Source organism: Hemiscyllium ocellatum, chromosome 16, assembly GCF_020745735.1.
Source record: "Hemiscyllium ocellatum isolate sHemOce1 chromosome 16, sHemOce1.pat.X.cur, whole genome shotgun sequence".
Classification (NCBI taxonomy): domain Eukaryota; kingdom Metazoa; phylum Chordata; class Chondrichthyes; order Orectolobiformes; family Hemiscylliidae; genus Hemiscyllium; species Hemiscyllium ocellatum.
The window spans coordinates 58,960,696-58,988,464 of record NC_083416.1 but is presented as its reverse complement, the minus strand read 5'-3'; the positions used below and the strand labels follow the sequence as shown (position 1 = coordinate 58,988,464).

The 27,769-nt window shown below is 39.8% G+C and overlaps 1 protein-coding gene across 5 annotated transcripts in view; it reads left to right on the top strand.

Annotated features, from left to right (window-relative positions):
- The window catches only part of LOC132823229 (sorbin and SH3 domain-containing protein 1-like), a 115,161-nt gene that overhangs the window by 17,097 nt on the left and 70,295 nt on the right, over positions 1-27,769 (top strand). For 4 of the 5 annotated variants that reach the window (XM_060836861.1, XM_060836860.1, XM_060836862.1 and 1 more), the window contains exons 2-6: positions 5,727-5,805; positions 8,891-8,926; positions 12,790-12,899; positions 17,843-18,122; positions 18,844-19,004. In XM_060836861.1, coding sequence (XP_060692844.1) covers positions 8,917-8,926; positions 12,790-12,899; positions 17,843-18,122; positions 18,844-19,004 — 561 coding nt within the window. In that variant the 5' untranslated portion in view covers positions 5,727-5,805; positions 8,891-8,916. Of the gene's footprint in view, positions 1-5,726; positions 5,806-7,748; positions 7,789-8,890; positions 8,927-12,789; positions 12,900-17,842; positions 18,123-18,843; positions 19,005-27,769 lie in introns of those variants that run through there. The other variant, XM_060836859.1, reaches the window with a different exon arrangement.

Genomic DNA, 27,769 nt, shown 5'->3' with positions numbered 1-27,769 from the left:
CTCAGATGCTGCAAACCAGGAACTGTCCCTTACACAGTGATCCTGTACCACTCTAACTCAGTAACCAGCTCAGAAAGGAAAGCTGGCACCCCTGATTTACCAACAGGACCCTGGAGGACTGGTGGATCAAGTTTTCAAAAGATGGGCATTTTCCTCCAGATCACCAAAGACAGACACAGCATCAGAGGCAGCGAGGCTGGACAAAGGTAGTGGCCAATGTTAGTGTGGTCTCCAGGGTCAAACTCAATGTCCAGTAGTATGACCCAAAGAACTTGGAAGAGGCAGAAACTTGCCAACAGGACTTCCTTAGAACATACACATCATAGCAACTCCTAGAATATCTAGCACACTTCTCTAAATCCTGGCACCAATGGTCACAGATAAGCAGGACATTGATCAAATGGAAGTCTTTGAGCTTTATAAGCACTAGCAGATTGGTGAGAGTGTACTCCTATGCGATACGGATGTAGTCTATAACATCCTATTCCATGGGAAATCCAGAGATGTCACAGAATCTCATTGGCTGCACAGCTTGACACTCATCATGGAGAAGGATATAGACCAGAGTCACCTGGAGAAAAGAGCATTGGTGATGTACTGGTGGTACTTCAGTCTCCATTGACACAGGGTTCCAAGGGCTAGATAATAGAAGTGAAGCTGATTGATTCAGTGTCTGATCAATCTCCATTGCCTCCTTGGAGGATCTTCACCTGCTGCAAGTCCTTGAGAGCCAGCTATTGGATATCACACTGGAATGGAGGACAATGCTTTAATTCTCACTTCTGGATTTCCAACAGGACCACAACGATTACTTCAGCCGCAGGTGCCATCTCAAATATGTGTGGGGAATGTCAGAATTGAGCGTCATATTAATAGTACTCCTGATCCCATGCATCAATCACAGTGAACTGGACAAGTTGTGCTTTGATACAATGTGTGTTGCAGAAGTCGTATAGGGCTGAGTTGAGCTATGTAGCCTTATACAGATGCGTGTTGCAGGTCCAAAGTGCTAATGCTACTGTAGACGAGTGGAATTCAGACAGATACCTAACCCAGTAGCATCCCCTCCCAAAACATATGCCATATTTTAATATCACAGACCATGTCCTTGCATACTTATAGTTGAGTGTGAGAATGTAGCTGCTTTGAAGCATTGGATACAAACTTTCCAACCCATAGATGACAGGAGCAATGGTGAGTCAGTTGGGAAATTGTGGTGAGTTTGGCAAAAATGTAATTTTCAATGTTAAGAAGAGAAAGTTTGATTCTGCAATCAAACTTTGAAAAGCAAGATGAGAATTACTGTTGTGAGAAGAATATCTACATGCATTTTCATGCTATTACCACCAAATCCTGCCTGATTGACATGCTGTTTCCAATTCTCCCATGCACCAGAGAAAAAAAACAGTGACAATTCCCAACTTGGAATGTCAGAGCAGGTACCTGTCATCTCCAGCTCGCCACTTATTCCTCTGGGCCTCTACCTTGGATTGAAGTCACAAGCATTTTAGCACAGTCTAAGGGCAGAGACTGCTCACGTGGTACTATCCATGGACATCAATACTGGACACATAGTGGCCTCTTTGCAGTTTCATGATATGTCTCCACCACACTTACAATACAGTTCACCACTCCTCACTTAATCTCATGGCACTCACTCACTTTCTGTCCACCTGGATGCTCATAAGGTTTCTGCCTTGCCTTTCTTTTTAGTGTGCTGCTCCCTCAGCCAAAGTTTAAAGGTTTGCAGTACTGCTAAGCCTTCCTCTTTATTGCAGACATAAAGCCAGACAGTTTGTAATGATTGTCAGCAGTGATCAGTCAAAGGGATGGACATGTTGTTGCACGACAACATGCTACATCAATTTTATACCTACAGCATGTGCCAGCAGCATAGAGGACAAATACATTTCTTATACTTTAATCAAACAGTGATGTCACAAAACCGAAAGGACCACTCCTCACTCGTATCAACCAAGATAGTCTTCAGTCAGGAATATTAGCACCGTAAGTCAAGACATCATCTGATTTCAGTTTGGGGATTTGGGAATGAACCAGGGTCAGCGGTTCCATATCACTGGAATCTGGGGAGTGGGCCACAGTCAGTTCTGCAGGTCCAATGCAACTAGCCTTCCCATTGGCTGTTATGTCAATTGAAAATGTGCACTGAAATCAGTTAGAGGTCTGTTCATTCATCATTTGTGAGATCTCTCTAAGTCAGACCGGTTGTGAAAGTTCAAAGAGTTTATCAGAGACCCCTTGCTGTGGCAGGGGAGCTAGGGAACTCAGTTGTGGGGATTGTAGATATAATTCTAGGACACAATAGTGATAATACTTCTGAAGCTGGATGACTTCCATATAAGGTGGGAAGGCAATAGAACATAGACAAGAAAGCAATACTTTGGGAGAGGGAGGTCATCAATAGCACCACCCTGTATTTGATGGGTGGACTATGCACGACTGTCTAGTATGGCTACGCAGTATGCCTGGGGCTCAGGGGGTAACCTGGGGAAATAAACACTTAATGTGGGAACACTGGAAATATAAAAGCCAATAACATTAACAGCCTTTCACTAACATCTGAATATATTGCACCTTCATTATGCATGTGAGAATATATAGATAATAAGCAGACGTTTGGCTGCCTCCATGGACAGGTTGGTGCCTGCCAAGGGTAGCCAGGTCCAGCATCCTCAGGTTCTACTGGATGTATGCAGACAGTTGCACTTCCTCACCTTAACCATTGGCCCTCAGCGCCATGATGTATCAGAGATGCAGAAAAGCCACAGTCACTTGTCTTCCATAGAATGTTGTGAAAATGGTCGTGCATTTGTAAATATGTGCTCATTTTTAATCATCAGCCTTGGAAGTGAATATTATTTTAGTAGCAACGACAGGAGTGGAGATACAGAGAGTCAACACCCTTAGTGCCTCATGATACTCTAACTCCGTCTGAGTGAAAGCTATCCTGTTCATTGTGACATACAAGCAGGAAGCTTTATCGTGGCTGAATAAGGGAACATAAAACATTGTGTAGACTTCCATCTTCCACTTCCTAGTCTATTCATTAGAGGCCATCATTACAGTTACATGACATGTGAGTTAACAAGGTTCTCCTTATTCCACAGCACCTTTGAGAAGTTCCACAAGTGCTGGGACACGTTTGACTATTATTTGTCTATTTTTAATCATTTCCCCTGTCTTCCGCATCACAGAGGTGACAGTGTTAACTCATATTTCATGTAACTATGATGATAGACTGTAATAAATGTAATGAAAAATGGAATGATTGATGGAACGGAATGGAAAGTGGAGTTGGAGTGCTGTAGGAACTCAATTTTATTGTAATATATTGATCACTCAGTTAGTGTGACACCTTCACTAGGTTTGTGCACTTGCTCTGGCCAGGGCCATGGTAGAGCTGGCAACAAGGCTGCTGAAGGTCTAGTTCCATAGCTTGGAGAAGGTCTCGGGGGATCCCTCTTGTATAGTATAGGTACCTCTAGAATGTGTCACACCCTCCTTGCTTTTCATAATTGAAGCAACCAATGATGCATTGTAAAAGATACTGAGGAGCCTGGAGAATGGGAGCAGTCACCCAAGTAGGAGGATGAGGACATTGAGCTGGAAAAATATCAAGTTATTGATGACAGAGCTCAGCTATATTAGGTGCCAAGTGACAGAGGGGACGTGGTTAATACCCCAGTTCGAATTGACAGGATGTGGGTATAAAATAGCATCATGGACTGTCAAGATCAATGTGCCAACATTTGTTTGTATGGTAGGGGAGATCAGCAGACCCTAATCATGCCCTTTGTGCTCATTTTCACTGGCTGAAAATAGATGTTTTGTTTGGATGTGTCCAAAATTGTGCCTGTATGTGATGCTACCCTGGACACGATTCAAGTGATCGCGAGGTACTGGAGAATGGGTATTAGGCCTCAAAGAGAGTATTTAGATGGGATGTTTCTAAAAATAGGTGAACTATTTGGGCCGTTGGTTAAACAGTGATTAGGGTGAGCAAATGGCGTTGGATATGTGAGGAGTGATCTATGTGAAATGGCCAGAGCAACTTTGTTGAAGAGCAACACTAAATTTCAACTATTTGTCTGGATGTAGAGTTTCTCAAACATGCTGTGAATGCTAGGGTGCTTTATTTTCAGCAGATATCTGCTGAGCGATGAGTTGTTCTGGGAAATGGTGTGTTGCAAAATAGGGATATAATTGGATGGAGGAGCTAATATAGCAGTTGGGCAGGTTGGTCATGAGCTGAGTTTGATAAGATATTATATGAAATTTGTCTTGCGTGGCAAGATTCCCTTCAAAATATTTGATACAACTCACATTTAATTTCAAATACTAAGATTCAACCCATAGTCTCAAAATAGAATAACGTCAAATCTATTTGTATTGAGTTTAAAAATTAAGCTGTATTAATTTTTGTAAGCCAACATTATTAAGGGATATGGAGCAAGGGTGGATAGTTAGAATCAAATCAGTTATAATTTAATTGAATGGTGGAATAGGTTCAAGGAGCTAAACAACATCGTCTTGTTCCATTGTTCTTTCGTAATTTGTTAGAATACTCAAGAAAGCCAAAAACTGCTTCGGTTAAACTGTCCTGGTTGATAATTTCAACTTTTCAAAAGCTTTGTAATTTCTCCCAAATATGACTAACATCATATAATTTCATTCATCCAATTGATTCAGCTATGGTATATGTTATTGTAATCTTAGCAAAGAAAGGGAATAGGAAAAATGGACTTAATTATCTAAGAATGATGAGTACTATTGTTGGAATTTATGCTGACATTCTTCTCTAATATACCTGGCTTGCAAGTCCTGTCAAAACGTCCTACCTTGACCATGTTTACACGTGTTGTTTATCTAACTTTCATTGACTTTATTCCCATGACTGCAAATGGCTTTTAAGTACAGTAAATGATTGTATATAGGAACTGATTTACTCTTGGAATTTGGTGTAAGGAAAGGAAGGAGTAATAATCTCTGCTGGTGTTTTTAAACCTGAATCAAATGTTGGTAAGCTTAAAATTTTACATTTATTTCTAATAATGTTTGACTCAATCATTGTGTTTGGGAAGGTGGAATGTAAAGTAATAATAGATTTGGTTATATCTTGACAAGGACAAACTGTGAAAATGCAAGAACAAACCATCACCATTTACACAGATTTTAGATTCATGTTATGTTTTGTACTTACAATATATCAAAAAGTAATTTTGTTAATCCATGATCTTCAATTGAAACATGATTGCAATATTGTTGTTCCTGATAGTTCTAAATAAGGTATCAAAACTAAAGATAACCAAGTAGTATTTTCTATGTATATTTTGAGTTTTATATTTACTCTCTTTTTATCTTCCCTTTCTTTCTATCCTACTCAAATGTTTGAATACCGATGCACACTTCAAAACAACTGTAATAAGTATTGTGTAACCACAGAGAAAACTTGAGATCTGAACTCCAGTCACTCACTATCTTAGATTACAGCATTTAATTCAAGGTTTTAAATTCTGTAAAAGTTAATTGCTGTGAAGTTTGGGGTAAGTTGAAAATGTGCTGCAGGCTGACAGACTTAAGTTTGTTTTAAAAAAGAATTCTACAACAGCTTAGGGCAAAACACCCAAACAGAAAAGTGACTCAAATTCACTTATTCATGGCCATTCTCTTAATGCTGCTATGTTTTAAATCTTACTTTCTTACAGACGCCAATGCTTTCAGAATTATTCTGGCATCTCCGTGAATTGAAGTTTAATCTCCTGGATGCTTCTGACTGAAACACAGGTGAAAAATCACTGTAACATTTATATTAAAAAAAAATTAACATTTATAAATATTGATATTGGTGTTGTTTGTCTGAATTGAAAATATGAAGATGTTATTTGATGAAGCTTCCAGGAAAACAACTAAACAGAATTGTCAAATCAACATTCCATGCTTTGTCTTTCACCAGAAATCCTTCTCCTGAATAGGGTGTCTGAATTGTGGATTTGTTGGTCTCCATGGATACTGTACCTGACTTTACAAGACCTTTCAGCTTTTCTGATTTCAGTTACCATCACAAATTGCATTAGAAATGTAAATTTGTGGATTTAGGAAGCAAACAGGAAAGTGGAGTTCAGTCCACAGTCAGATTAAACAGTCAGCTTATCGAATAACAGAGCAGGCTTGATAAGTATATACCTGCTTCTAAATCCTATCTCTCTAAACAGTCAGCTATATATGCATAAATTTTGCATTCAAAGATTAAATTAATGAAGATATAAAATTCATATATACTACTCATATTATTGCATCTCACTTAAAACTATGGTCATTTTCATTTGAACCAGGTCCAGATTTGGGCAACAGCACTGAAAGGGCCTTGTGACAATATTCCTGGTTTACTTTGACTTCTGGGTGGTTCTTTACTTTAATAAATAGAGGTTACAGTCATTGCAACCTTGAGTGCATAAAGACATTAGAGTGTAGAAATTGCAGTCAATCAGTAAGTGGAACTCAAACCATCACTATTTAACCAATAACTGAAATGTTACACAGTACCTGGTTTTTTGTGTCAGTTCAGTGATTAGAATCTCCTAAAGTAGGACTTATTTATATGGTAGTTTTCACAATTTCAAAATGCCCCAAATTATTTATAAACAATGAAATAATTTTGAAGTGTGCTCCACTGTTGTGTAGGTAAAGGAAGCAGCTGTTTTGCTTTGTACAGCAATCTATCGTAATTAACAGTTTTGATGGTGATGGATGACTAATGGCCATTGTTGCAAAACTGGGCCATGGGTTCCTGTACTTACACCTGAAAGGACAGACATGCCATTTTTTAGCCTCACGTATATATCAAGCACCACATCCTCAGTCAGCAACATTGTGCATGCCATCAAATTCAATGGTTCAGGACTCAGGCACATCTGTATAATTTTACATCTATCTAAAACCTAATTACCAATCTGTTTCTGTTTTATTCATTCATGGATCATGTACATCACTGTTTGGGCCAGAATTTATTGCCCATCCCGAAGTAAACCTTGATCTCAGTGGCTTGTCAGGATCATTTCAGAAGCCAATTAAGAGTCAATGACATTGCTGTAGGTCTAGAGTCACATGAAGGACTTCAGTGAACCAGATGGATTTTCATGACAATCAAAAGTGTTACCATCTTGATATTAACAACTGTTTTTTATTAAACTCAAATTTCACCATCTACTATGGTGGGACTTAAACCCAAGACCCCATAACTTCAGCCTGACAGTTCAAGATTACTGTTCCAGTGGAGTTGCCTTCCCCAACTGCTTCTATTGATAGTAATCCTTTCATATAAGCAGGTATTCCACATTTCAAATTTCCACAGTTACACTGTAGGATTGACTCAGAAAAATCTGAAGTATTAATTATAGAGCTCAAATTATAAAACTGTTCCAGAGGTCATCTTAGATGTTACACATTTCAGATCAGCTTTTTGGGAGACTTACAAGACCCAGGAGAATGAGCCCCCGGGAGCCAAATTATATTATTCTATCTTGGTTTTAGTTATTGATAAAATGGTATTTATGTATTCATGTTTCCAAGATAGTTATTTCAGCAACTGCACCAATGCATTCAGGAAATTATTGGTATTTGTTATCGAGTGTTGTAACATTAACTGTTTGCATGTCATATGCGCTGCTGTTATAGTTTCAGTAATCGATTGTCGAGCTGCTTGTCATGGTTCAGTGGTCGCTCTGAATCCTCAAAGTCACGGGTTCAAACTTCACTTCAGAAACTACAGTATGTGATTTATGCTATTAGTTCAGTTTTTCTTGTGTTTGCTCTCGAGATTTACACAACGCCAGTAAAGCGCAGCAGGTCAGGCAGCATCCAAGGAGAAGGAGAATCAACATTTCGGGCATGAGCCATGCCCGAAACGTCGAATCTCCTGTTCCTTGGATGCTGCCTGACCTGCTGTGCTTTTCCAGCAACACACTTTCAGCTCTGATCTCCAGCTTCTGCAGTCCTCACTTTCTCCTACAGCGCCAGTAAGGCTAGTATTTATCACTCATTCCTAATTGACCGAACTGAATGGTTTGCTAACCCATTACAGGAGGCAATTAAGAGTAAACTACTTTGCAATGGGTCTGAATTCACATTATAGCAACACTCGGCAAGGACAGAAAATCAAATATATATTTGCAACAATCTATCAGTAACTAAAACAAGATTTTTATTCTAGAGTTATTTAATTCACTAAATTTAAAGTTTGCAATGTCAATCAAGGTACTTGTTCTCATTTCTCCAGATTACTAGTCCACACTTCTAGGTTACTCTCTGTGAACCCAAGCACTATGCCACTATTGCCTTGTACAGTGGCCTAAGGGTTGCTGCAATCCTGGGGAATGTATTTTAACTTCTCGGATAAAAACAAAAAGGTCCCATGACACATTCTGAGAAAGTCTGTGGGAGTTTTCCTGCTCTCCTGACCAATATTGATCCTGCAGGCAAAACTCTCAAAAATAGATGATTTGAGCAGTTATCTGATGCCTGTTTGATGAATATTGCTGGGAGCAGGTCAGCTGCCACTTATCCTACATTCCAACAATCCAACATTTCAAAAGCACTTAATTAGTCGTTAAACACTGTTGAATGTCAAAGATTGTGAAAAGCATTGAATTACCATATGTTATTTATTTTTAAGATTGCTGTCTTCTCTCAACAAATGAGTAAATTCTCATGTACTGATATTACTAAAGTGTAAATGGGGATGTTTGTGTGTATATGAATGTGTTCAGGGAGGGGTTTTGGGATATCTGAGATGGATCTTTTTAAGTTGTATACATGTAAGGATTCAGAAGAATAAGCATTAATTTTATTTTGTAACATCTTGCTAATACAGGTGAAGCTGAACGTTGAGGTGACAAGATGCAATCAGGTGTGTTTATTGTTGTTATAAATTTAACCTGCTCCTCTCACTATTATCTTGCTGTATTAATACATTTATATTCATTTAGTGTTGTTCTGTTTTTATACTCCATGCACTGAATGTTTTCATTTTAATCAAAAGTGGGTCTGATACACTCAGGATAATCAATTCCATGTGCAAATATTAAAGGAACATTCTGTGCATTGAACCTGAGTATGTGGATGAGGACTTCAAATAATATTTTTCAACTGTATTACCAAAGAAGAAACACATTGCAGCTGGGGACTTTAATTGGGAAAGTGAAGTTCTAGAATATATTAAGATCAAATACAAGGGGCTATTAGGTGTCTTAGTGAATAGAAAGGTGCATAAATCCTCAGGGCCTCTGGAGATGTAACCCACACTGCTGTGACAGGCAAAGGAGGGGATTGTGGGGCCCTTATGGAGATATTTAACACTTTGCTGGCCACAGATAAGGGACGAGATGACTCGAGGATATATTATGTGGTTTCTTTGTTCAAGAAGAGCAGCAGAAATAGGCCAGGCAATTACAGACCAGTTAGTCTGATGTCAGTGGTAAGGAATTGTTGAAACAAATTCTGAGGGACAGGATTAATCAATACTTGCAAAGGCAGGGATTGATCAGTGTTAGTCCACACAGATTTGTTAGAGGGAGATCTTGTCTGACTAATTTAGTTGAGCTTTCCAAAATGGTAATTAAATATATTGATGAGGGTAATGTAGTGGGTGTGATTTACATGGATTTAAGGGCTTTGACAGGGACACACATGGAGCACTTGTTCAAAAGGTAAGGAACCCATGGGATCCAAGGCAAGTTTGTAAAATGGATCCAAAATTGGCTTACAAATAAGAGGCAAATTGTGATGGTGGAGGGAAGTTTTTATAATTGGAAGACTGTGACCAGCAGTGCACCACAGAGTTCGGTGCTGGAATCCCCAGTTTGTACATTAACAACTTGGATGTGAATGTAGATGGTTTAATTTGTAAATTTGCTGACAACACAAAATTTGGGGAGCTGATGAGAATGAGGAGTATGGTTTCAGGCCACAGCGATCTGGATCAGCTGCTAAATTGGGCAGAGCAATGGCAGATGGAATTTAAATCTGATAAGAGGGAGGTGATGTATTTTGGGAGGTCGAATAAGAGAAGTTTACACAATGAATGGTAGGTGTCTAGAGATTACTGAGGAACAAATGCATGTCGGTGTACAAGCCCATGGATCCCTGATGGTGTCAGCACAAGTAGACAATTTGGGAAAGAAGGCATACGGGATGCTTTCCTTCATTAGCCAGGGAATAGAAAATAGAAACAAAAACGTCTTTACAACTGTTACACTTTTATAAAACTTTGGTTAGACATACTGTGTGCAGTTCTGATCACCACAGTATTGGAAATTGCACTGGAGAGAGTGAAAGGAGATTCACCAGGAAGTTGCCTGGAATGGAAAGTCGGAGTTATGAGGAGAGAGTGGTTAGGTTGGGTTTGTTTCCCTGCAGCAGAGAAGGCTGAGGGGAGATCTGAGTGAAGTATACAAAATTATGAGAGACATAGACAGGGTAGATCATGAGAGTATTTTCCCCATGGCAGACGTGTCTAAGGCCAGTGACATAAGTTTAAGGTGAGGACTAAAAGAGATCTGAGGGCTTTTTTTATGTTTGCCCAGGAAGTGTTGGAAATATGAAACTGGCTGGGAGTGTGGTGGAGGCAGGTATCTTCGCAACATATATGACGCATCTGGCTGAGCACTTGAAGGCCAGGGCATAGTATGCTATGGATCAAGTGCAAGTAAATAAGATTAGTGTAGCTTGGTGTTTATTGGTCATCTTAGACATAGTGGACTGAACGGTCTGTTTCTATGTTCTATGACTCTATTATTGACTCTATCCAGTCTAACCAGGAATCTTTAAAATGACTACAGGAAGGCAGCACCAATAAAGGTGTAATTCTTTACAAGATTACTTGCCCAGAGGTTGGAGTAGGCATTGCCATTCTTTGCTCATTCCTTTTCCAAGTTATGGCTTTCCCCACCTCACAGGACTTACCTAAATGCCACAGAAGCAACTGGTCCAACTGATCCTTAAGTGGAATCAGGATTGGTGCCTGTAAATTACTAGCATTATGCAGATGAGGTTGGAATCTCTGTTTCAGTTGGGATTTGGGTCTCCAGCTGCTGTCTCATGTTTTCTTTCCTTGCTAATAGATTTATTCCCAGGATGCAGCCTTACAGATCTCTAACTCCTAACTATCACCCAAGTGTTCAATTTTTTAATGCAAAATGTCACTTGCTCTTCATGCACTGCATGGTTCTGATCTAAAAATGAACAAAACTAACTTCTATCCCAGAAATTAATTTAATGATTTGATGACTAGAGAATCAACAGAGTACAAAGTATAAACTCTATGTTCTGTACCATTAACAACATAGTACAAACTGTGATAGGTCACACTGTGTACAAATATTACAGCTATTGTGGAATTCAAAGATACTCATAAACTGTATTGCATCTGTAGAAATTGAACCATAATTAGAGGTTCAATTTCTACAGATGCAATGCAGTTTAAAAGTATCTTTGAATTCCACATTAGCTGTAACATTTGTACACAGTGTGACCTATCACAGTTTGTACTATGTTGTTAATGGTATAGAACATATCACAGGTTGTTAATAGTATAGGACGTAGAGTTTATACGTTGTACTCTGTTGACTCTCTAGCCATCACTTTATTCTTTCTTATTCACCCTAGCTGATTTGTCCCTGCACAAGTGGACTTAAAAGTTCCTTCCAGACTTAATACTGACCATCTGGTTGAAGTGTAATTGCACTGACATTTGAGAATAGTAATTAACAAACACAAGAACGTGCAATGCCCCTTGAATTAAGTAAATCAATCAGCAAAATTGGGATTATCTGCTTGATCATGATGGAACAGAGCTGACTGGGCCTCAAGGCATCTGGATAACATGGTATAAAAACAAAGGAAAAACATATTCCCTTGAGAGTGAGGTTGGCGTCAGCAAGCATTGCAAGACTTATCTCTCATCTTGCAAATTTTTATAGCCATCATCTTAGTCACTGTAGAAATACATATAACTTTTCTCTCCCTGTGGCAAGTAACTAAGTTATCCTTAAAGATTATTTTAAAATATTTGAGAAAAGATTGATTAGATTAGTGTTGGTTTCTTTGGAAAGAGAAGACTGAGGACAGATTCAACAAAATATGCAGAATTATGACAGATCTAGATAAAATGAAGAAGAAAGACCCATTTTTTGTGGTGCAGAAAATAATAACAAGCGGTATAGATTTAAAGCTATTGATGGAAGTATTAAAAAGCAATAAATATGATTTTTTTTCAATCAGAGGCTATAGAAGATCAGGGATTCAATGCTTGAAATGATAGTAGAAGCAGAAACCCTTAATGCATTTTAAAGCAATATCTTGAGATGCTTAGCCTGAATCAAGAATTGTAGGGTCAAGCTAATTGATTGGCTCATTACTGGCTGTCGTGTAAACAATAGGATAATGGTCTCCTTTATAAATCTTTCAATGATTTTACATTTAACATTCATAGTAACCATAATGGATTTAAGATATTCATTCAATACTGGTTTTCAAATTAGTCCTGAATTCATATTAGTATCAGCAGTTGTGCTGCGGAGAATCTGTATACAATGTAACAAGTCTTAATTCATATTTGAGCAAGTGCTATTGGAAAAACCTTTGAAAAGAAGGCTATTGAGAAATATATTGGTAGCTGATGGTTTGTTCAGTTTACCCAGTGAAGGCTTGTTCAGGTATGGTGTTCAAACCAATGTGCCCACTTCCATTTTTCATTTTCTCTTTATTTTGCAGTTTGGAATCCCCGTTTTCCGGAAGGTAAACCCCAAAACAGTCTTGCAGCAAAAGGATTCCGTAGTGTCCGACCAAAATTCCTTAGACCGAGCAGCAAATCACCAGTGCAGGTAAAGAGTAACAATCTGCTTATTAACCGAAATGGTTTGTTACAGTAACCAGACAACATCACTCGACACCCTACTCATTGGAAAAAGAATATTTCGCCCTAATTACCTAAGTGTCATTTTTGTTGAATTTCATAGAGAGTTTCTGTTCACAATGCTTTCGTGGATTTTCTCATGCAATCATCCCAACCATGCATCATTAACTCTGTACCAGACCCCCACTTGCCAATGTTAGCCTGATTCACCCACACACTGTAAGTAGAGGTACTCACTACTGCCAGGATATCCTTGTCCATCCAGGCAAGTGCTGGCAGTCTGGAGCTGCCCTGCATGTTTTGTGACATTTGTCCTGGATATGGCAGACAGAGGGAAACTGATGACTCACTTTAGAGACAGGGAACTGCAGTTCCTGGTGGATGAGGTGGTGCAGAACGGAGTCATCCTCTTTGCCAAGAACAAACAAAGGTGACCACACACCAGACCCTGCCAGCCTTGTCCAAGATTGTCATCTGGGCAGTGTCGTCTCCACAGACTGAAGGAATTCTCAGCAGTATAAGGGGAAGTTTATGAACTTCTCTGCTTCAACAGGGAAGTGCTGTCATCTTCTGTCTGCTACTTCATGCTGTTCTATCACTGCTACTTTACAGACCTCCCATCAAGACCCACGGTCTAACACCCTGACTGTTGCAAGCAACATCTTCCCTCACTTTCTATCACCGAACCTAACCCCTCCAGACTCTTAACCTGGCTTGAATATCTCTTATTCACTCACTTGGGGCACCCTAGTATTTTCCCATGACTGCATCAGCACCAACATCCATGCTACCCACTTTCATCTCACCCAAACCTCCCTTTCCCTCACTCCAGGAGAACACCGCCAACTATATGGCAGAAAGGGCCAGGGTGGTGGAGAATTCAACATTTGGTTCCTCACCCTTACAGGGGAAAATTCCTAACTATGATCACCCAAACATTGGACTGATTGTGCCCAGTGTCCCATACCTGATGTCAGATGATGTCTTTGACTTATTGTGCTGCCCTTCCACCCTCCCTCCGGCTGTAGGATCTCTCTCTTAACTTGAGTGAGTATTACTCCTCTTAGACTTTGAAACATGGCCATTCAGTTGAAGCACGTGTAATGCATTTGACATGTATGTAGTTGGTCAATGGTGGAGATATAAGAATGGTATACCAAGGTGCCATACAGCAACATGCCCACCTCCTTGACTGACGAGTCCTGACAACCATGATAAGCTGCTTGGCTTTGTATCTGTGGTGAAGGGTGAAGCAAGGCAGAATCTGGAGCTTTTAAACTTTTGTTGGTAATGGGAATTATTGGTCTCAACATTAAAAATGTATTTGCTCAAAATCTTATTGATTTTTCCAACGTTTTCATCACAGCCCATGTTGCTCAGGTGCTGATAATTCCAGCCAAAATATTTGTTTATTTTACGGAGTATGATAGTATCATATTTATGTTACTTTATTAATAATACTATCATATTTACGTTACTTCATTAATAATACAATAGACTATCCCTCTATGTTTTTTGCTTGTTCATTCATGAGTTGAGGGTGTCACTTACTTGGCCAGCATTTATTGTCCGTCCCTAATTGCCCGGAGGATAGTTAAGATTCAATCACATTGTTATAAGACTGGAATCACATGTCGACCAGACCAGGTAAGAATGACAATTTCCTTCCCTAAAGGACATTAGTAAACCAGATGGATTTTTCTGATCATTGACAATGGATTCATGGGATATCATTAATTCCAAATATTTATTGAATTTAAATTCCATAATCTGCTGTGCAAGATTCAAACCCATATCCTCAGAATATTACCTGGATCTCTGGATTCATGGTCCGGTGATAATACCACTAGGCCATTGCATCCCTGACTAAAGAAATTAAATAGTTAATATCTAAAATAAATCAAAATTATTATCATAAATGGTGACTGGTCAGGTCATTTTAAAAACCTTTCAAGTTTGGGAAGGAAATCTGCTGCTCTTACTTTTTTGTGGCATATATGTTATCCCAGATATGCAAAAATGTGCCTGGAAACTCAGTGAATTCAGTGCCTGTTGGATTCAGGAATATGGCTTATCATCACATTTCCCATGACAGTAAGGGATGAGCAATAAATACTGTAATTTCTAATGACTCCAAATGAATTATAAAAGATGATAAAAGTATAGTCTCACAAATTACATTAGGATACCAGCACATGAATGATTCTTTTAATAGCAAGCTCAATTTTAGCGAAGAAATTAAGTCATTCAGTTCAATGGATCTGCTAAAATAACAACAACAGGTTTTTAAAAAGGCATGTTATTTCAGATAAATGCTTGTATACTGTGTCTGTGCTAAGTTGATGGTCACGGTGCTTCAGTTGGTCAACATCTTCACTATAGACCACACAGGTAGCACTCCTTTGCATCAATATCTTGGATTATGGAAACTTCAACAGAGAAAAATGCCACACCAAAGCTTGGGAAAAACAAGATCAAGCCAATAAATTAGAAATCAGACAAGGTGACCGTAAAGTTGGCTGAGAAAAAGGAAAAGGTTGTATCAAGGCGAAAAGAATTTTGGAGGAAATTCCAGGAAGTGGGATCTTGGGAAGGTGGGATGCACAAGTGACTACAGTCACAGACTCAAGAAATTCAGAGGGTTTGGTAGGATTTCCAGATATAGGAAGAGATATGGGCCTGTACACACTGAAATAAGAAAGTTACGTTTTACACTTTAAGAGCCAATGTAGCACAGCAAGTACAGTATTAATGGATGAAAATATTTTCTTTTTTATTCATTCATAGAATTTGGGCATCACTGACTGGAACAGCATTTATTGCCCATTCATAGTTGCCATTGAGAACTGTGAATCTGAACATCTAAGAACATTTTAGCTCTTTTAGTATTTTGGTAGAAAAGGTGGCTGGACTAGAATCCAACGCTAACTTATGGGAAAAAGTGACAATATTTATTCAAAAGTACGGGCCAGTGCCTGAGAAAAGGGATCTATTTAAAATGTGGTCCGGTAAAGGAAAATGGATGGTTAGGAATTTGGTGGGAATGGTTTCAAGGGATGAGGTTTTTGTAGCTCAAACTAGAAGAGCAAGTGACAACTGGGGACAAAATATGGAGATTACAATTGAGGGGTAGGGAGGAGATTGACAGGATATAGCTTATCAGAAAAAAGGAATGTACAAAGAGGCAGATGAATGATAGTCTAGTTTGTTTACAAAGAAATCCATGAGTATTGCATTGTTGGTCTAAGAGATGCGTATGGAGGAAACAGGGGACTGTTTTTAAGAATGTGGATCATACAGAAAAATTGCATTTTTACCCTCCAAGTTGATTTCTTTGCTATTTATTCATGGGATGTGGGTATCACTAGTTGTACCACAACTAATTGCCTAGAGGGCAGTTAAGAGTCAACCACATTGCTATGGGTCTGGAGTCACATGTATGTAAGGATGGCAGATTTCCTTCCTTAAAAGGCAGTAGTGAACCAGCTATGCTTTTCCCATACGTTGATTATTAAATTCTTAATTCCAGATTTTTTTTTATTGAATTCAAATTCAACCGTCTGCCACTGTGGGCCTCGAACCCAGGTCCCCAGAACATTACCTGGGTCCAGTGATTACACCACCAGGCCAACGTCTTTCCAATTCTAAAATAGTCGATGGTCTTATATGAGTAGGTATGGTAGTGGATGTAATAGCTGAAGGTTCTAGGGGGGCATGGCCCAGGATTTACACTATCTGTTGGAATTACGCTGAATTGGGAAAACTCCACAGACCCTGTAAAGTCACTTGTGGAATCTGGATAAGGAAGTCTCAATCCTGTTTGCCTGGGAAAAAAAGATTGTTGTGATTCACAAATAAGCAAAATCAAATTCAGCATAACCATTTGAGCTTAATACTGAGTTCAAACTGATCCTACTTTGGCTGCTGAAAGGGCCTGAACTTACAATATGGGAAATCATGAATTAATGGAGTAGATGTAATCCTTCTTGAAGGATAATACAAATGGTTTAAGTGTCATAAACTGAAGATTTTTAAAAATTCACTGCTCTACAAAAATTAATAATAACAGTCTACAGCTATCAGTACAAGTTAAAAAAGATCTTCAGCTAGAATGCATTGACAAAGTAGCATCTGCAGTATGCTAGAAATAAAGCCTCATCTGGCCATACAGTTTCAATCGAGTTATTTGTCGACATTTCTCCAAGGGCTATTATTACAGCATTAAGATTGATTGGTTCAATTTCAAAAGCTACAACAAACTCAGCATGGAGTTTGGAGTTCAGAGTTCAGAGTTTGGTTGACAGTTTATAAAGGCTATGAAAGGATTATTTTCTTTGGTGTGAAATCTGAACAGAAATTTGCTCACATTTGAAATAGACTGCAAAGTTATGGGGTTGAAAATAATTGAATAGGTATCACAAATATGATATTTTTCATTTTTAATCATATATGACTGAGAGCTATCTTAGATTGTTTGAAGATTTTTTTTAGCTCCATGTGACCCCTGATATCTGTCTGCGATGAATACATGGTGAGTAGCTATGCAGATGACATGAGGACTATAAGTGAACATGGAAATGGTAGGAAAAATGGTGAGTTACTTGAAGCTTGTGAGGGGCATTAAGTGGGGATGGAGTTGAGAGGATATAAAGGCTGAGGACTAGAGAGCCTAATAGCTTCTAAACAACTGGCCAAAAATCCAGGGGAGCACAGCAAACTTGACTCTACTTAGACTATGGCATCACTCTATAATGAAAAATATATATGGAGTGGATCTTTTAACCTATGCAACTGCAATGGGTCAAGAAATCTAATTCCAACTCTAATCTTAATGTTTTCTGAGTTATGTTAACTCTTGGATTTAAACGTCTACTGAATAAAACACTTGGCTTACATCTTTGTCAATTCCAGCCTTCAATCAACAATGGGATGGTGGAGATCAGAAAAAACAACCATAATGCAAGGTCAAAAGAGGCTTGCTTTTCAGCAATATCTCAATCCAACATCCCATGTGGTACTGAAACAGAAGATGTACCTTCTGCTTTTGGTCCTAATCTCAATGTGCCTTGCATTTCGGAAAGTGAAAGCCAACCTACTCCAGTCAGCCCATCATGCAAGATCTTCCGTAACACACACATAGACAACTCTGCATCTTCAGCTGAGCCTAGGCAACTAGGAGGCACCAAGACAGGTAAGCCTTTCTAATGAACTGTAAATTAAGACAAGTTGGACTGGTGCCCCAGTGGTTCATCTTCAGAATTCCTCACATGCTACCTTCCATATGCAATTATTTTATTTTATCATTTAATGGGATTTGGATTTCACTTGCAAAGTCACCATTTGTTGTGTTCCCTTGAACTGGGGCGAGCTAATCCACAATGGAGGATCATTAAGAATCAACTACATTGTTGATCACATTAACCTTACTTGACTAAGTTAGTTTAGCAGATCTCTTTCCCTAAAGAGCATAAACTAGTGAGCTAGATGTGAAATCCAAGAAAGCAGTGAGTGACACCACAACTCACAAAAAAGATAAGAAATTAACACGTAATTCCAGGTTCCTGTAACTGTTCCAACATGGTACTTGTAAATGCCTGATAATAGATTACAAGGAAATTGGAAAACGTAATACTTAACTAACAACCAATGAAAGGCTTTTTAATTTGATTTCTCCTAAAATCTTTAAAGATTTTCTTGTGGTGCTACAATGATTATTTGTCATTGTGAATGAAAGTGAGAGGAATCAAAGGAAGTAAATAATGACTTACTTCAAAGGAATTTGTTTTGACACTCAGGCCACATTTGTAACCATTAGCTGACTCAAACATGCGTGCTAATTGCTTTATGCTCTTTATTTGTCTTATAAGCAAATAATTATAATTTCTAGCTACCACTGGCATATTTCATTCTAGAAGGACTGCAGATCACAGAGATCGATTCACTTGATATCGATGTAGATTCAGTCTACAAAGACAACCTGCGAACAGTTAGTGAAAAGATGATCATCAGGTCGTCTTCTAATGCTCTGTTGACTTCAGAAGAGAAAAGATCACCACCTTTAATAGCAAAAAAAGTAAGAATTATGTATATTTGGTAAAATTAATATTTTTGAAATAATGTGATGTATGCTTAGGTATTGATGTTCAGCTGTGTTGTCAACCTTTTGATTTGAACTTAAACATATGAAAGTTCTCCAAACATTCTTTATGTAACACCTTGGAATACCTTACATTGATTTCCCTGAGAGATGGTGAAAGGGATGCATGGCAGTCAGTGCAGCTAGCCACTAACTGACTTGGTCACACTTTTTCACCACTTTCATTGACGAAACCTATGGAAGTGGGAGTGATAAATAGGAAGAAAAACATAAATGGCTGAGGAAGGGTCACCGGACCCATAACATAAAATCTGTTTTCTCTATACAGATGCTGCCAGAGTCATTTAGTTTTTTCAACAAGTTCTGTTTTTGTTTCTGATTTCCAGCATCCACAATTCTTTTGTTTTTATTTCCTTTCTGGTAAATAGGGACCTAGGAACAGGAATATAGGTCTTTCAACCTCAGAACTCTTCTGCCCTTCATGGTTATGCTGTATCTCAAACCTATTTACCCACCTTTGTTCATACCTGTTGATGTTTTGAAATGAAAAAAATCCATCACTCAAACTGGAAAATGTCAATTCACCCACAGCATTTTCTAGGGTGGCTATTTAAGTATGCATGTTTTTTTGCACGCAAAGATCTCTTTCAAAGTTTGTGAGAAGATTTGTTAGCTCGGGTGCTCGTTGTTGTGGTTCTGTTCGCCGAGCTGGGAATTTGTGTTGCAGACATTTCGCCCCTGTCTAGGTGACATCCTCAGTGCTTGGGAGCCTCCTGTGAAGCGATTATGTGATATTTCCTCCCTCATTGAAAGTGGTTTGAATCTGCCGCTTCCGGTTGTCAGTTCCAGCTGTCCGTTGCAGTGGTCGGTATATTGGGTCCAGGTCGATGTGCTTATTGATTGAATCTGTGGATGAGTGCCATGCCTCTAGGAATTCCCTGGCTGTTCTCTGTTTGGCTTGTCCTATAATAGTAGCGTTGTCCCAGTCAAATTCATGTTGTTTGTCATCTGCATGTGTGGCTACTAAGGATAGCTGGTTGTGTCGTTTCATGGCTAGTTGGTGTTCATGGATGCGGATCGTTAGCTGTCTTCCTGTTTGTCCTATGTTCCTATGTTCCGAACTGACAGCCAGACTACTGCGACCACTAGGACTCATAACAGCACACAAACCAACAGCCACTCTCAGACAACAACTTACCAGAACAAAGGACCTGATACCCATCATGAGCAAAACCAATGTAGCGTACAAAATCCCATGCAAGGACTGCACAAAACACTGCATAGGACAAACAGGAAGACAGCTAACAATCTGCATCCATGAACACCAACTAGCCATGAAATGACACGACCAGCTATCCTTAGTAGCCACACATGCAGATGACAAACAACATGAATTTGACTGGGACAACGCTACTATTATAGGACAAGCCAAACAGAGAACAGCCAGGGAATTCCTAGAGGCATGGCACTCATCCACAGATTCAATCAATAAGCACATCGACCTGGACCCAATATACCGACCACTGCAACGGACAGCTGGAACTGACAACCGGAAGCGGCAGATTCAAACCACTATAAATGCCGGAGGAAACATCACAGAAGCGCTTCACAGGAGGCTCCCAAGCAATGAGGATGTCATCTAGACAGGGGACGAAACGTCTGCAACACAAATTCCCAGCTCGGCGAACAGAACCACAACAAGATCTCTTTCAATTTCACTCCTACCTAGCCTGGCTATGAGTTTAAGATTATTTCCCACTTTTTGAGGACTTCCCTGACACCACTTCCTTCCCCATTTCACTTTCCAGGGGAAATTAGTTTTTTTTTTACTTTTTCTATCCTATAAAGTCCCTGGTTAGATAAATCCGTGGCATCCTAAGTTCACGATCTGGCCTGTGGAACAATGGCTAAAATTGAACTCAGCCACTTCTGATAAAGACTGACCAAGACTCAATACTTTGTTCACTCTCAGGCTGTTTTCTTCTTCATATTATGGCACCGAGATGCCCACCAGCTACTTAAATCACTAATGTTCATTTGTAAATTACAAAAAGGACCTTTTTTCCTCCCTCCTTTCTTCCCTCCGACCCTTCCACCCTATTCTCTCTTCTTCCCATATTACACATTTCAATATCTTGTTCTTTATTTAACTTGCAAATATTGGATCTAACTTAGAAGTTAATTATCCAAGTTCTTTGTTTGTTTTGTGACTCAATTCTGCACAAACTAACAATGGCTGCCTTTTAACAAAGTTATAATTATGCTTGGGGAAGTGATTCATATAGTCTAATAATCCAAAGGCAATTTCTACTAATATAGCACAATTTCAGCCTCATTACTTTATGACAAAATTATTGGTGGGAAAATAATAACTCCAGGTTTCAGTTCACAGTGATAGACTGTGTAAAACCACTAGAGGGAAGTAAAGCATCAATTTACCTCAACAGTGCTTAGAGAATCAAATGGTTTGTGTTTACGGAATGCCTTTTAGTTAATTGGGATATCTCAAAACACTTTGAAGCTAATGTATTGCTCTGAATTGTAAACACATTTCATCAAGGATGGTGGTGATGGAGTAGCAGTGTTCACTCATCCACTGCTTTCTTCCGTCCATTTCTCTATTTCATTTTTTCTTGATGTAAAATGGCCAGTATTGGACTGAGGTGGATAAAGTCAAAAATCACACAACACCAAGTTGTAGTCCAACAGGTTTATGTGAAAGCACTAGCTTTCGGAGCGTTGCTGACAACCACCTGATGAAGGAGTAGTGCACTGAAAGCTAGTGTTTCCAAATAAACCTGTTGGACTATAACCTGGTGTTGTGTGATTTTTCTTTCTTCTTTTCTTCCAATTTTCCTCTCTCTACTGTTCTCTCTTACCTTTTGCCCTTGGGGAGCTTGACTGTAGCAGAACCACTGGCATCAGTGACAGCAGCAAGTATGGGCCCAGCAGTGAGAGACGGTGCTGAAGTGTGGCAACTTCAATGCTGGTGGGCCCAGCGCAGAACTTGAAGTAGTGATGGTGGCAGTGACATTGGTATCGACTGCAGCTCTTATGTTAGCACTGGCTACACTCCTGCATTTGTTCAGGAAGCTTGTGAATTCTGATACTTCAATTGATTCCAAGATGGCGTTGGCAAGTGATGGTGCTGTAGCATGGTAACTTCGACATTGGTGGTCTGTCGCAGGTGGCATTGGTGAGCCCAGCTCTAGACTCCTGGCAGCAGCAGCAGTGATCTGACACTTTCTTCTCCTCTTCTTTCTGTTCCCTTAATTTCAGCTCGCGTTTTTAATTCTAACTATCATAATCTAAGATGGAGCCGGAGAGTGGTAACTCTGTACACCTTTCACTGTACTCCTGTATATTGTACTTAGTACACGTGGTAATAAAATTTAATCTAATCTAATCTAGTCATAGCCAAATGTAATTTTTGAAGATTATACCAGAAGGCAATCCTGCTGCATGTAATTAGATCTGAATTTCCACTTTTTGTACGCTTAGCTAGTATATTCTTTACATATGCAGTACTATCCATTGACTAGCTGTCGCAAACTGCAAATACATTGTGACTCTTAACTGGGGTTGCTAATTCTCCTAGATTGGATGGGTGCTTCGTGGAATGGATATGTCTTGTATCCTGGGAGACCTCCATGCTTTACATTTTCTGTCCACTAGATGATCTCTGCTTCTGTAACATGTAACTACAGGGAAATGGCTGGCTCATGGTGATGTCATTCCTACCCAAGAAATCCTTTCACACCTACCCACACTGCAAAAAGGCAGAGAAAGGGGAAATCGAGTTGAGGATGTGAACTTAAGCAAAGGTGGCTGATTGGGCATCAGGATACTGGGTTAGAAGATGAAGAAAGTGGGGAGAAGACAAAGAGGGCTTTTAGGCTTGAGTAATGGGGCAGAGAGACAAGCAAACAAAGTTGGGAAAAAGAGCAATGTTGAGCAAGGAGCAGCAACAGAGGAATGAGTGAAACAAAGGGACTTTACCAGGGAAAAATAGGTAAAAAAAGAACTCTTTCCAATGGTGAGTGACAGGGATGGCACTAAGAGGAAAAGGAGCAGAAAAGCTTTTACACCATGGGTTAGAAAGTTCTTGATTCTGTTGTCAAAGCTGAATATGGAGTGGTTGACTGGAATAAAAACTAAGGCTTAAAAGGACAAATATTTGAAAAAAAGGAACTTAAAAGGGTATGAAGTCAAGTGGAGCTGCAGGAGAGAGTTCCGATTACTCAAAGGTTTGCTCTGTTATAATTTCCATTATTTTATGAAAATTTGCTTTTTTTTTATTTTGAGCCCAGGAGACATAAACACTGAGCTGTGATTAAGACAGCAAGAACAGAAAGTTTTTCTCTCATTATTGAGCCTGTTCATTTTTATATGATTTGGTTCAGGTTTGTTTGTGTGGTAAGTAAAAAACTGCTCTGCGGAAGTCTTTTGGCACTGTGCGTAGCATCCCTGAATCCTTCCCAGTGAGACCAGGGAACAAACCCCATGCTGGTGGGACCAATCTGATCGACAACAGTTAACCAGTCAATTGATGCAACTGACTTCCTGATTTAGAGCCATAGAGTTATAAAGATATACAGCATGGAAACAGACCCTTCGGTCCAACTTATCCATGTCGAACAGATATCCCAACCCAATCTAGTCCCACCTGCCAGCACCCGGCCCATAACCCTCCAAACTCTTCCTATCATATACCCATCCAGATGCCTTTTAAATGTTGCATTTGTACTAGCCTCCACCACTTCCTCTGGCAGCTCATTCCAAACATGCACCACCCTCTGCTTGAAAAAGTTGCCCCTAAGGTCCCTTTTTTGTGTCTTTCTCCTCTCACCCTAAACCTGCGCCCTTTAGTTCTTGACTCCCCAACCCCAGGGAAAAGATTTTGTCTATTTATCTTATCCACACTCTTCATGATTTTATAAACCTCTATGAGGACACCCCTCAGCCTTTGATGCTCTAGAGAAAACAGTCCCAGCCTATTCAGCTTCTCCCTACAGCTCAAATCTTCCAACCCTGGCAACATCCTTGTAAATCTTTTCTGAATCCTTTCAAGTTTCACAACATCTTTCCGATAGGAAGGAGACCAGAATTGCATGCAATGTTCCTAATGGCCTAACCAACCTAGCCCAACTCTTGTACTCAATGACCTCCCAACTCTTGTACTCAATGCTCTGACTAATAAAGGAAAGCATACCAAATGCTTCTTCACTATCCTATCTACCTGCAATTCCACTTTCAAGGAGCTATGAACCTGCACTCCAAGGTCTCTTTGTTTAGCAACACTCCCTAGGACCTTAACAATAAGTGTGTAAGTCCTGCTAAGATTTACTTTCCCAAAATGCAGCACCTCGCATTTACCTAAATTAAACTCCATCTGCCATTCCTCACCCCATTGGCCCATCTGATCAAGATCATGTTGTAATCTGAGGTAACCTTCTTCGCTGTGCACTACCCCTCCAATTTTGGTGTCACCTGCAAACTTCCTAACTATATCTGTTATGCTCACATCCAAATCATTTATATATATGATGAAAAGTAAAGGACCCAGCACCAATCCTTGTGGCACTCCACTGGTCACAGGCCTCCAGTCTGAAAAGCAACCCTCCGCCACCACACTCTGACTTTGTCTATTTACAGTATCCACGCCCCTCATAATTTTGTAAACCTCTATAAGGTCATCCCTCAGCCTCCGATGCTCCAGGGAAAACAGCCCCATCCTGTTCAGCCTCTCACTATAGCTCACATCCTCCAACGCTGGCAACATCCTTGTAAATCTTTTCTGAACTCTTTCAAGTTTCACAACATCTTTCCGATAGGAAGGAGACCAGAATTGCACGCAATATTCCAACAGTGGCCTAACCAATGTCCTGTACAGCCGCAACGTGACCTCCTAACTCCTGCACTCAATACTCTGACCGACAAAGGAAAGCATACCAAATGCCTTCTTCACTATCTTATCATAGATCACTTCCACCACTCTACCCTCATCAATCCTCTTTGTTACTTTTTCAGTCAAATTCGTGAGATATGATTTTCCAGCACAAAGCCATGTTGACTATACCTAATCAGACCTTGCCTTTCCAAATACATGTAAATCCTGTCTCTCATGATTCCCTCCAACAACTTGCCCACAACTGATGTCAGGCTCACTGGTCTATAGTTCCTGGCTTGTCCTTACCATCTTTCTTCAATAATGGTACCATGTTAGCCAACCTCCAGTCTTCTGACACCTCACCTTTGACTATCAATGAGACAAATATCTCAGCAAGGGGCCCAGCAATCATTTCCCTAGCTTCCCACAGAGTTCTAGTGTACGCCTGATCAGGTCGTGGGATTTATCCACCTTTATGCGTTTCATGACATCCAGCACTTCCTCCTCTGTAATATGGGCATTTTTCAAGATGTCACCATCTATTTCCCCACATTCTATATCTTCCATGTCCTTCTCCACAGTCAAAACTGATGCAAAATACTTGTTTAGTATCTTCCATCTCCTGTGGCTCCACACTAAGGCTGCCTTGCTGATCTTTGAGGGGCCCTATTCGCACCCTAGATACCTTTTTGTCCCTAGTGTATTTGTAAAAAACCTATGGATTCTCCTTAACCCTATTTGCCAAAGTTATTTCATGACCCCTTTTTGCTGTCCTGAAGTAAACTCCTCCTGCCTTGATACACTTCTAAAGATTCACTTGATTTGTCCTGTCTTTACCTGACATATGTTTCCTTCTTTTTCTTAACCGAACCCATAATTTCTCTAGTTATCCAGCATTCCCTACACCTACCAGTCTTTCCTTTCATGCTAACAGGAATATACTGTCTCTGGATTCTCGTTATCTCATTTCTGAAGGCTTCCCATTTTCCAGACACCTCCTTGCCTGCGAACATCTGTCCCCAATCATCTTTTGAAAGTTCTTGCCTAATGCCGTCAAAACTGACCTTCCTCCATTTTAGAACTTAACTGTTATATTTGATCTATCTTTTTCCATCACTATTTTAAAGTTAATAGAATTATGGGTGCTGGCCCAAAGTGCCCCCCTCCCCCACTGACACTTCAGTCATCTGCCCTGCCTTATTTCCCAAGAGTAAGTCAAGTATTGCACCTTCTGTAGTCAGTACATCTCCAAACTGACACAGAAAATTTTCTTGGTCACATTGAATAAATTCCTCTCCATCTAAACCCTTAACACTACTGCAGTCCCAGTCTATGTTTGGAAAGTTAAAATCCCCTACCATAACCACCCTGTTATTCTTATAGATAACTGAATTCTCCTTATAATTTTTTCTCAATTTCCCACTGACTATTAGGGGATCTATAATAAAATGATCATCCCATTCTTGCTTCTCAGTTCCACCCAAATAACTTCCTTGGATGTATTTCTGGGAATATCCTCCCTAGTACAACTGTAATGCTATCCCTTATCAAAAACGCCACTCCCCCTCCTCTATTACCTCCCTTTCTATCCTTCCTATAGCATTTGTATCCTGGAACATCAAGCTGCCAGCCTATCCCTGAGCCATGTTTCTGTAATTGCTATGATATCCCAGTTCCATGTTCCTAACCAGGCCCTGAGTTCATCTGCCTTCCCTGTTAGGCCTCTTGCATTGAAATAAATGCAGTATAATTTATCAGTCCCGCCTTGTTCTCTGCTTTGTTCCTGCCTACCCTGACTGAATCGCTTCTTTTCTCAACTGTACCAGTCTCAGATTGATCTCTTGCCTCACTATCTCCCTGCGTCCCACCCCCCCCACCCCCCTCTTTAAATCCTCCCGAGCTCTTGCAAATCTCCCTGCCAGTATATTAGCCCCCTTCCAACTCAGGTGCAATCCGTCCTTCTTGTACAAGTCACTTCTACTGCAAAAGAGAGTCCAAAGATCCAAAAATGTGAATCCTTCTCCCATGCACCAGTTTTTAAGCCACGCATCCATCTGCTCTATCCTTCTATTCCTATTCTCACTAGCTTGACACACCAGTAGTAATCCAGATATTACTACGCTCAAGGATGTCCTTTTGAAATTCCTGACTAACTTTCTATATTCTCCCTTCAGAATCTCTTTTCCTGTGTCATTAGGTCCAATGTGGACAATGACCTCCTGCTGGTTCCGCTCCCCTTTGAGAATATTCTGCACCCTCTCTGAGACATCCTTGATCCTGGCACCAGGAAGGCAACACACCATTCTGATTTTTTGCAGATGATGGCAATATGCATTTTTACATGTGTGTGTGGTAACCTGGAAATCAAGATGGTGATCATAGAGATACCTATAATCTTTTCATCATGTGAATGATCCAGAATGTTTGCCATTACCTTTAGCATATATTGGAAAGATTTATAAGTTGATGTTCAACCCATTTGGTCATATTATAGATGCAAATTCCTTTCCATGAAATCCTAGACAGGGACTTGACCTGACTCAGAGGCAGGAACCATACCCATTGGGGCTTCTGTTTGAAGAGTGGTTCTGAAGAAGGGCCATTGGACTCAAAGCGTAGACACTTCTTTCTCTTCACAGAAGCTGGCAGACCTGCTGAGATTCTCCAACAATTCTGCTTTTATTCCATACCCATTGGACTATGCAAGCTCCTATTACCTTACCATTAGAGAAATCTACTGGTTACATAGTTTGAAGGACACCTTGTCACATTAAACATAGGCAAAGCAATGCTGTAGCCCTCCATGAGCTGGAAGAGCCAGTATGGAGGTTAAAACCAAGCTTTTTTACCA